The sequence below is a fragment of the Nicotiana tabacum genome, chromosome 5 (assembly GCF_000715075.1).
Source record: "Nicotiana tabacum cultivar K326 chromosome 5, ASM71507v2, whole genome shotgun sequence".
NCBI lineage: Eukaryota > Viridiplantae > Streptophyta > Magnoliopsida > Solanales > Solanaceae > Nicotiana > Nicotiana tabacum.
In genome coordinates, this window is record NC_134084.1 from 45,751,223 (window position 1) to 45,763,249 (window position 12,027).

Consider the following 12,027-nt stretch of genomic DNA (forward strand, 5'->3'; position numbering starts at 1 on the left):
TTGAACAACACCACTTTTGGGTAATTGAAGAGATTCATTACTTGAATTTAAAAGTGGGTTTAGAGATAACAAAACTTTGGTGGGATAATCTAGAGTTGTATACCTATAGTCAGCTAGGGTAGTTCGAGAGAATGCTCTAGTAAATTATCGTAGTTGATCGAGAGATAATTACAATAGCCCATAACTCTTAATCCTCATAGAGTATTACGGTGAGATTATAGCGGAAGAGTCAAGACCTAAACTAGCAATTGGGGAAATCACTGCCCTAGATCTATTTACCATTGAATTATCCTTGTTTTAGCTTATTGTTGTTTTTTTATAAGTAGTTGAAGTCGTTGAACAAAAGCCCAATCTTTATTGATAAAAAATCTTGCATATAGAGATTGGTTGAGTTGATAATAACATTGCTGAAAAGTGTAATAGATAGGTTAGTTCCCTGAGGATTCGATTCCGGACTTAAAACCGAATTATATTTGCAGCGACCGCTTTGTCTTTTAAAAGGCATAGTTAGGCATTATCAAATTTTGGTGTCGTTGTCAGGGAACTAACGGTGTTATTTATTACAACTTAGAAGTAGTGTTAAATTTTTTAGTTCAAATCAAATTTCAAAGGTGCTAAACAAATCTTCATTGAAATTCTAACGTTTGAACTCTTGTGGAATTCAGGTGTACGCCTAGAAATTCTTTGAGGACTGGAGAACTGCTTGAAGGACTTTCAGACCCCGAGAAAACATTCAGGGCATTAAACCGTGCCAATAGGAGGATCCAACAATCACAACAACCACCTCAGCTTGACCTTGACATGGGTGACGTAGAGAACGTCAACGGAAACATCAGGGACGAGCAAGCTGACCCAAATGTCAGAGTGGTGGAACCTCTTATGCCCTAAGCTGCACTTTATGACTGGGCTCAACCCACAACTGACAACCTGGCAACTGCCATAGCTGTACCTGCAATACAAGCGGAGACATTCCAGATCACCAACAACATGCTACATCTACTGCAGAATAAGGGATTGTTCTCCGGGTCACACATTGAAGACTCTCAGCAACATTTGAAAAATTTTCTGTCAATTTGTGTGACTTAAAGGCAGCCAAATGTGACCCCAGAAGCTATCAAGCTATTACTGTTCCCATTCTCTGTGGCTGGGGAAGCTCAGACTTGGCTGAATTCGGTCCCAATCAATTTCATTGTCACTTGGGAGGAATTAGTAAAGCAGTTTTTGAATAAATTCTACCCACCCAACAAGACTGCAAGGCAGATTAATGAAATATTGTAGTGCAAGCAGCAGTCGACGGAGACACTGCAAGAAACTTGGGAAAGATTTAAAGGGATGCTGGTGAAGTGTCCTCAATATGGCATTCCAGACCAGATGCTTGGCCAGAGATTCTACATGGGATTAGTTGACAATCTAAAGGCCAATGTGGATGTTTCAGCTGGAGGTGCATTTTTGAGTAAGACATTCACTGAGTGCAAGGTCCTTCTGGACAAGATGTCCCAGAACTCAAGGTGGATGACTAGAGGTACAACACTGGCACCCATAGTGCATTCAGTGCCTCTTGACCCAATAATTTGCAGGCAGAGAACATGGCCACACTTCTAACGCAGATGAGTATTTTGACAAAGAAGATAGATGAGATGGGTACCAAACAGGTGCATATTGTTGATACGACAAATGAAGGACTGTGTGCACCCTGTGTTAATCAGTCCTACGTGTGTTCATGGAGCGGAGAAGGCGAAAATCAAGGGGCAAGGGAAGATATGAATTATGTTAACAACTTTGGGGGTCAGAGACAACGAGGACAACAGTGGAGACCTGCACCAAATCAGCAATACAGACCCAACAGTTGGTACCATACCACCAGAGACAACCAAGCTACCATAGCAGAACTAGCAACAGTTGACATATCAGCCACCTCCTCAACAGCAAGATAACAACATGGTAGAGATCAGGGGGATGCTCCAGCAACTCATTGGGACAAACGGTAAGATGCAAGAAAAGTTGGCAGTACATGATTCAGCTATAAAGAACATTGAAACTCAGTTGGGGCAGTTATCTATGGCTTTGAACAATCAGCCCTAGGGAACATTACCAGTGGATACAAACATTAACCCCAAGGAGCAAAACCCAAATTAGCTAATGGTAGTAAGTCTTCGGAATGGGAGAGATTTAGACAAGGAGCAGGAGGTTGCACAAGCCAGCAAGGAGACTACACCAGCCACTCCAACTCCACTAAAGGTAGATGAACCAACAAATCTGACTGAAGTGGTAGTTGAACAGGGTCAAGATGAAAAGGGTAAGGCTAAGGTAAACGAACAAGTTGCAGAACAGGTGGTGCCTCTTGTGCCACAGAACCCCAACAGAGAGAAGCCAGCAAGCAGTGCACAAAGGGTGATACCTGCACCATTCCCTGAAAGATTGGTTAAACAAAAGAAGGAAGATCAATACAAGAAATTCATGGAGATGTTGCGCCAAATTTAGTTGAATATTCCTTTGATGGATACCTTGAGGGAGATGCCAGGTTATGCAAAGATGATGAAAGACCTAATGTCACGGAAGTTTGATTTTCCAGATCTATCCACAGTGACTCTAACGCATACTTGCAGCGCAGTAGTACCAGACCAATGGCTCAAAATATGTCCGACCCAGGTAGCTTCATTATTCCTTGCACAATTGGGAGTTACGCCTTTGCAAAGGCATTATGTGATTTGGAAGCCATCATAAATTTGATGTCATTGGCTGTATACACCAAACTGGGCATTGGTAGAGCTAGACTGACTTCGATGCTACTGCAGTTGGCCGACCGCACGGTAAAAAGACCTACTGGGATTCTTGATGATGTATTGGTGCAAGTGGGGAAGTTTGTGTTCCCCGCAGACTTTGTTATTCTGGATTGTGAGGTAGATGAGGAGATACCTATCACTTTAGGTAGGCCATTTTTGGCCACTGGGAGAGCCCTGATTGATTGTGAGACTGGGGAATTAAAAATGAGACCGAACGATGAAGAAGTCATATTCAATGTTCAGCATTCCATGAGGAGACCGAGTGAGTATGTGAATTGCTCTATAGTGGAGGCAGTGGATGTGATACTGCAAGAAGATGATGTGACCCTGACTGCTAAGGATCCATTGGAGGCATGTCTAATAAATTTAGAAGAAATGGATGGTGAAGGGTTGGTTGAGTGGGTTATGGCACTGGAAGGACAAGGATTTTGGAAAAGAGAACCTCAGTTCGAGTCCCTTGAGTTAGAGAAAAGAGCTACACCCCCAGCAAAGCCATCGGTAGAGGAACCACCCAAGTTGGAGCTGAAGTTACTCCCAACTCACCTCAGGTATGTTTTCTTAGGTCCCGATTCTACATTGCCTGTGATTATATCACCCGGTTTGTTAGATGTGCAGGTAGAACAGCTCTTATAGGTACTACAGGAAAGCAAGACTGCCATTGGCTGGACTATGGCAGATATAAAGGGTATCAACCCAGCCTTCTGTATGCACAAGATTCTCTTGGAAGAAGGGCACAAACCTTCTAGAGAACATCAACGAAGGCTGAACCCCAACATGAAGGAGGTAGTAAAGAAGGAAGTGATCAAATGGTTAGATGCGGGAATCATCTTCCCCATCTCAGATAGTAATTAGGTCAGCCCTGTCCAATGTGTACCGAAAAAGGGGGGAATGAATCTTGTGCAAAACGAGAACAATGAGTTGATCTCAACTCGTACAGTCACGGGATGGTGAATTTGCATGGATTACCGAAAATTGAACACAGCCACCCGGAAGGACCACTTTCCCTTACCTTTCATTGACCAAATGTTGGACAGGCTAGCCGGGCGCTCACACTTCTGTTTCTTGGATGGTTATTCGGGGTACAATTAGATATCCATAGCCCCCGAAGATTGAGAGAAAACATCATTCACTTGTCCATATGGCATCTTCTCCTTTCGGAGAATGCCTTTTGGGCTTTGTAATGCACCGACGACATTTCAGTAGTGCATGTTAGCCATTTTCACAGACATGGTGGAGGATATTATGGAGGTCTTTATGGATGATTTCTTCGTGGTGGGAGATTCATTTGAGGACTGTCTTTACAACTTAAGAAGAGTGCTCAAAAGATGTGTGGAGACAAATTTAGTGTTGAATTGGGAAAAGTGCCATTTTATGGTACAAGAAGGGATAGTCCTGGGACACCGAGTGTCCAGTAAGGGAATTGAGGTCGACCATGCCAAGGTGGACGTGATTGAAAAACTACCACCGCCCACTTCGGTCAAGGCGGTGAGAAGTTTCCTTGGACACGCCGGGTTATACAGGCGATTCATCAAAGATTTCTCCAAAATTGCTAACCCATTGTGCAAACTCCTTGAAAAGGATCACCCTTTTGTGTTTTCTAATGAATGTAGGTTGGCATTTGAGGAGTTGAATAAGAGATTGGTGACTACACCCATCATTGTTGCACCCAACTCGGAGCAACCGTTCGAGCACATGTGCGACGCCAGTGGCTACGCCATAGGAGCAGTTTTGGGGCAGCGATAGGGTAAACTGATGCACCCGATTTATTATGCAAGTAGAACACTGAGCGGTGCACAACTCAATTACACTGTGACGGAAAAGGAGATGCTGGCTGTTGTTTTTGCATTCGACAAATTCTGGCCATACTTGATTGGCTCGAATGTTATTGTTTACACTGACCATGCAGCAATTAGTTACTTGATAGAAAAGAAGGAGTCAAAACCACGCTTGATTCGCTGGGTTCTTCTGTTACAAGAATTTGATCTGGAAATACGTTACCGAAAAGGGATAGAGAACCAAGTAGCTGACCACCTCTCAAGGTTGGAAGGAGATGAAAAGAAGGTAGAGGTTGAGGATATAACAGAGACATTCCCGGATGAACAATTAATGGCAATGACAATGGAGGAGGCACCTTGGTATGTTGATATTGCTAATTATTTAGCTAGTGGTATTGTACCTTATGAACTCTCCTCAATTCAAAGGAAAACGTTCTTCCGTGATTGTCGATATTATTATTGGGATGAACCTCTATTGTTCAAAATATGTGTAGATAACATGATCCGGCGGTGTATCCCCGAGAAATATCAACATTCTGTTTTGCAGGCTTGCCATGCTTCACCATATGGTGGGCACTTTGGAGGAATTCATACAGCAGCGAAGGTGTTGGAGTCAGGCTTATACTGGCCTACTCTATTCAAGGATGCTCATGCCTGGGTCAAAAGCTGCGATGAATGCCAAAGAACTGGCAACATATCTTGTAGACACGAGATGTCAATGACCACAATTCAAGAGGTGGAGATTTTTGACATGTGGGGGATTGACTTCATGGGGCCATTCGTCAGCTCGTATGGTAATAAGTACATATTTGTAGCAGTTGACTATGTCTCCAAGTGGGTCGAAGCGGTGGCTCTCCCGACCAGTGAGGCTAAGGGGGTACTAGGCTTTCTTAAGAAGAACATTTTCACGCATTTTGATACCCCAAGAGCTATACTCAGTGATGGCGGAACCCATTTTTGCAATAGAGCATTCCCACGGCTGCTGGAAAAATATGGAGTTCACCATAAGGTGACCACCCCGTACCACCCACAATCGAGCGGACAAGTTGAAGTATCCAACAGGGATATTAAAAGTGTCCTCACAAAAATAGTGAATGCAACAAGGACTGACTGGGCAAAGAAATTGGATAATGCATTGTAGGCATACCGCACAGCCTTCAAAACCCCTATTGGGATGTCACCGTACAAGTTGGTGTTTGGTAAGGTATGCCACCTCCCAGTTGAGCTAGAGCATAAAGCGCTATGGGCATTGCAACAGTTGAACTTAGACATGGAGAGAGCAGGCACTAACAGAGTCACGGGACTACATGAGCTCGAGGAATTCAGGTTCCAGGCCTTTGAGAGTGCTAGATTATACAAAGAAAGGATGAAGTTAATGCATGATAAGCACATTTTGGATCGAAACTTCAAACCCGGAGATCAAGTGTTGTGATACAACTCAAGATTGAGATTGTTCCCAGGTAAGTTAAAATCCTGATGGTCAGGACCCTTCAGAGTGGTGCAATTGTTCTTAAGTGGAGCTGTAGAGATTGGATCAGAAAATGGGACAAACAAGTTCACGGTAAATGGGCAAAGGTTGAAACATTACTTTGGCATGTCTGATGAAAAAGGGGATAGAGTGGTAATCACTTTGGGAGAGTCCCAGTACACGGATGAGGAGTGATGGACAAATGATGGCATCGTGCCGCGATGTTAAATCAGGCGCTACGTGGGAGGTAACCCACGGGTTTGTTAATTAGGCGATTAAAAAAAAAATTGCACCTAGCACCGCGACCGCGGCAAACCGCGGTGGGTGCAAACATTCTGCCTCGGATTTTCAATCCCACCGCGACCGCGGTGCACCACGGTAAACCACAGTGGGAGGCAAACATTCTGCCTCGGATTTTTAATCCCACCACGACTGCGGTGGATCGCGGTGAGGCGTAAACTTTCTACATCAGATTTTCCAACTCACCGCGGTCGGTCCAGGTAAGTCCTGGAGCACTCGGTTTGTCTTCAGCGCAGCGGAGAAAAGGTACAACCAGAAAGCAGCTAAGAAGTTACAACTAGAGGTACACATTGATCGGATGGATTTGGAGGTGGAATGCCCCAATATGTTGAATGAGCTGCAGAGGTGTCAGCTGGACATTTTCTTTGAAGTACCGGAAGAAGCTAATATTCAATTAGTAAGAGAGTTCTATGCAAACCTGCCAGAACATGAGAATGGGGTTGTGATGGTTCACAATACCCCGGTAAATGCATCCTTTGACGCCATACGCAGGGTATATAGGTTGCTTGTGTTTCGGGGTGACTTTGATCCTTATCGTACTTTTAGCGGAACAAGGGCCTTGTGGGACACTCTTCCGGATACTATCTGTGGGCCGGACGGAGAGCACCTATGGATCAAGCACAGGATTACTCTCAACTCCCACTATCTGAATTGGGAGGCCAAATGTTGGCTCACCATTGTCAACAATCATTTGTTGCCATCCAGCAACACGACATATGTTAATCTACAATGGGCGTGCAATCCACTGTTTCATGTCCCATAATGATTTTGATGTGGCCCGGCTGATTCATGAAGAGATGTTCATTCGATCACCTGTGCTTATCAAGGGTCACTACTTCCCTTCGCTAATCACCCGGATGTGTTGTATTGCTCGAGTCCCTGAAGACCCTCGGGTTGATTGGAAATTGCCACTAAAAGCCCCATTCCGAGTGAGAAAAATTGGAATTGGACGAGAACCGGTGGTGAATGTTGATGACTCTGATGCTGATTTGGCTGAGAATGATGATGATGATACTGAGGTAGTTGAGGTTCCCCCTCCTCCGAGAGTTGATGTGGCAGGCCCGTCCCAGCTACGCCGGAGCACCCGTATGACAGCTTTAGAGCATGATATGGCTGGGTTGCGTACCTCAATCACTGATTTGGGTGCCCGTGTTGATGTGGTGGCCGAGAGGCAAGTGAAATCGGAGAAGAAATTCTTGGGCTAGTTGAGAGTGCTGGGACGTGCATGCAACGTGAACCCAAACACTGTCTCTGATCAGGAGTGAGCTTTCAGGGAATTTCCTTAACCTCACTGTTCTTAAAATTTTGAGCCATGGGGACATGTCTTCATTTTAAGTGTGGGGTGGGGATACTTCATTGTATGTTGTAATTGTAATAATTGACTGTTGATTTTGCTCGTTCTGTCTTGATTTGAGTGTTTTGATGAAGAGTAATATTTCATTAGGAAAGCTTAAATAGTAAATGACTTGTCCTAACGACGGATATCTTTCGGCGGGGTTCTTGAGGGACTAAGTTGAAAGAAAAAAAATTGGAATACGGAGACTCTTCGTGCTGATGGATCTGTTAGACAATTTTGTTGAGGGAAGTAGTCTAGAGAAAAGACCAAAAAGATTTTTTATTTTATTTTTAGGTAGTGTAGTAACTTCCCCTTGGTTTTTCTTTTGGCCACGGTTCTTTTCCAAGGGTTTAGCTTGGACCGGGTATAGGTAGTTTTTATCTTTGATCCTTTTTAGTTTAGGTTAGGATTAATGGACCACGAGCGAAAAACGTTTTTGCTACACCTGAACAAAATAGACACTAGAGTTCAACACCTAGCTTCATTAGTTAAATCCTATTAGAGTGCCTTAAATTTGTAACTTTGCATCTAACTTGAACACTCAAAAGAGAATGTCTTGATAACCCAATCCAGAGTGAGTCATGTGCCATGTGTATGTGAGTTTTACTATGTTCCATGTTTCATATTTGATGCCTAGAACTTGCCCTGTGTATTTCCAAAGCGAAATGGTAGTCTCTTTCAGTTTTAGAAGTGATATAGGCATTTGTTGTTGAGCCAGATATATAAAGTGACCCACCTGAATGCAATACATCACAGTTAACCCCGTTGAGCCTATAAGCCTACTTCTTTGGCAACCACATTGCGAACCTTACCCAATTATTTGAATAGCTGACTATTTGAACCCCTTTACCCCCAATAAGCACTTGAACGGTAATGGAAATATGCAAAAGTAAAAGTGTAGGGTGGTGGTTTGGTTTTTGAATGGAAATATGCTAAAGTAAAAGTGTGGGGTGGTAGTTTGATTTTTGAGTGGAACCATTGAAAGAGAGAAAAGAGGTAGAATTGGATGCATAAAAGAAAAAACACCACGAAAAATAAAATAAAATAATAATAATATTCTGAATGAGGGAGAAGTGGTGGCTTGTAAAAATTGTACTTATTGGAAGGGGATGTGTTAAACAAATGAGGTGGAGTGCTGGTTGGCACAATTATGATCTTTAAGTTAATGTGATTGTATTAAAAAGTGCTTAGGGAGGTTAGTCACTATACCCAAATATATCCCACCCGTCCCTTAGCCTACATTACAACCAAGTCAAGTCCTATTGATCTTATACTGAATGAGTTCAATTAGCAAAGTAGTACACTATGGGCAAGCCTATGGTGCATCTTTGTGGCATGTGAACTTTCTTTCTGAGAGTGAGCGAATTCTGTCTATCTCAGTTCCTACTTGTTTTAATTATATTTATATGTAGAACTACTCTCTTGTGTGATGTGAGGGCATGTGATTCGTAAAGGAGAGGTAAGTCTTGACTCTTGTATAAAGTAGTTTGAGTAAGTGCGGATGTGCATGGTACAAAAGATTTGACTCTTGGAGCAAAGGTTGTTCACTACTAGGTGCAAATGTTTATAAAATGTTCATGGTGTTAGTTGTTAAAGGAGAAGCTTAGGGAAGAAATCTTGATGCAGTGTGGTGGATTGCTCCAGGACTAGCAATTATTTAAGTGTGGGGTGTTGATAGTAGGCTATATAGTTGATATTTACACCTTAATATGACCATACTTTGTTGTTGTTTTATAGATAAATTACCAATAAAATGCTCTAAATAGTGTTCTTTTGTTTAGCAGGGAATATTATATGAGAGGAAGCAACATGGAGTATTTTGGGGGCGATAATGTGAAGAAAAACGCCCACTCGAGAAGTGCCCGAACATCAAGAAGCATAAATGGTCCGGGCAAGAAGGCCACCGCGACCGCGGTGAACCGCCGTAGATTAATTCAAGGAGGTAGAAAGCTCAGCATTCACCACAGTCGACCGCAGTTGGCCGCGACCGCGGTGAGCTGTTCAATCGCTGGAAGTTGTGGACCAAAATGTCATTTTGGGGAAACTTTTGTAAAACCCTTATAAGCTTTAGACATTCGCCCAACTGAAAAAAGAGGCAAATTTTAGACGTCTTTTGGAGGAAGAACAAGTGTGAGAAGATCAACCAAACATTATATTTCTTCTATCTCTTTTTGATTCTTGCAATTTTACAATTATGAACAATTTAGTAGTTCTTCCTTATTTTGTTATGAGTAGCTAAACAATTATCTAGGGTTGATGGAGCCAATTGTTGGTTGAAGTTTTGACTCAAGTTGTTATAATCGAGTTGGATTTATGATATGATTGTTCAACTATGTTTTGTATGGTGATTAATTGAATGGGCCCTTGATTAATCGTGTCGAATCACCTTATATTGCTTGAGAAAGAATATTGGGTTAGATAGCTGTTGAACAACACCACTTTTGGGTAATTGAAGAGATTCATTACTTGATTTTAAAAGTGGGTTTAGAGATAACAAAACTTTGGTGGGATAATCTAGAGTTGTATACCTATAGTCAGCTAGAGTAGTTCGAGAGAATGCTCTAGTAAATTATCGTAGTTGATCGAGAGATAATTACGATAGCCCATAACTCTTAATCCTCATAGAGTATTACGGCGAGATTATAGCGGAAGAGTCAAGACCTAAACTAGCAATTGGGGAAATCACTGCCCTAGACCTTTTTACCATTGAATTATCCTTGTTTTAGCTTATTGTTGTTTTTTTATAAGTAGTTGAAGTCGTTGAACAAAAGCCCAATCTTTATTGATCAAAAATCTTGCATCTAGAGATTGATTGAGTTGATAATAACATTGCTGAAAAGTGTAATAGATAGGTTAGTTCCCTGAGGATTCGATTCCGGACTTAAAATCGGATTATATTTGTAGCGACCGCTTTGTCTTTTAAAAGGCATAGTTGGGCGTTATCAATCTTCAAGATTAATCCTTGTTAATATAAGTGTTTAGGAGTAGAAATCGACTCAAAATACTCCAAAAGCATTACCTTGGTTCATGGGAGGGAAGTATGGAACGGATTCCCCTTGATGGAGCAAGCCCTAGCTCAAAACAATGACTTAGAGACTCTCCATACCCGGTCTTGGAGGTATTTATAGGGCTGCTAGGTGCGCGGCCGCGCTCGGGTCACTAACACAAGGCAGAAACTTTCAAATATGTGCGGCCGCGCACCAGCCGCGTATTTGGCCGCGCATATGATATAGGTCCAGTAAAATGGTCATAACTTTTTGTATACATATCCAAATGAGGAACGGTTTGATGAGTTGGAAAATAGACTCAAATAGCTTTAATTTTATAGGTTGTGCATCATATAAACCTTTATATATATGTATATATGCTCGTCCAAAATTTGGTTTTGTGCGCACTCATTTGGAATTTTAGTTTATCATGTAATTTTCCAACTTGGCTTAGATTTAGGCCTCTCCTTAGACCCCAAATCACTTATAATATGACTTATACACTTATGACCCTATTCAATTGATATCCATCATATTAATAATCTTCGTTTGCACACAAAATAAAATAATTAGCCTACCTTGGCACCACGAAATCTTAAATTATTTAGCGAAATTTTTCGGAGCCTTACATTACTGCTCCAATCCTCGCTTATTATCCTTGTTTTCAAAATTACTTAATTCTGAGTTTTCTATTACTGATCTTGGTGATCTTCATTTTTTTGGTTATTCATGTCACTCGGTTGGTAATTGGTTTGTATCCCCCTCGGAGTAAGTATTCTAGAGATATTCTTGATCGTGTTGGTTTGTTACAGCCTAAGCCTGTCTCCATTCCATCTTCTTCTGATATGGCACTATTGAGGGCTCTACTGTTGTTGATTGTACTTTATACTGTAGTCTAGTGAGTGCTTTACAGTATTTAACTCTGACTCGGCCTGATATTGTTTTTGTAGTAAACACAGCTAGTCAACACTTACATAATCCTACTTCTACTAACTTTGTTGCTTTTAAATACATTTTGTATTATATTGCTGGTACTCTTAATTTTGGATTTTTGTTGACACCAATTACTACTTGTTCTCTTACTACATATTCTAATTCTGATTGGGCTGGTTATTCTGATACTCATCAGTCTAGCACTGGATCCCTGCTTTTCTTGGGTCCAAATCTTATATCTTGATCTTCTAAGAAACAACATATTGTCTCTCGCTCTAGTACCGAGACTGAGTATCGTGCCATGGCTCATACTGTAGCTGAGGTATTAGGGTTCCAACAGTTGCTACGAGATTTGCATACTTATCTCTGTCACGACCCCAGTTCGCCCTCTATGAACTGTCGTGACGGCATCTAGTCTCTACGACTAGGTAAGCCTAACAAATGC

The 12,027-nt window shown here is 41.9% G+C and overlaps 1 protein-coding gene across 1 annotated transcript; it reads left to right on the plus strand.

The window, feature by feature from the left end:
• The first annotated feature begins 2,624 nt into the window (after nucleotides 1–2,624).
• LOC142180769 (uncharacterized) lies at nucleotides 2,625–4,526 on the plus strand. The gene is made up of 2 exons (XM_075252838.1): nucleotides 2,625–3,331; nucleotides 4,394–4,526. The coding sequence occupies exons 1-2, from the start codon at nucleotides 2,625–2,627 to the stop codon at nucleotides 4,524–4,526; spliced, it is 840 nt and encodes a 279-aa protein (XP_075108939.1).
• The last annotated feature ends 7,501 nt before the right edge of the window (nucleotides 4,527–12,027 follow it).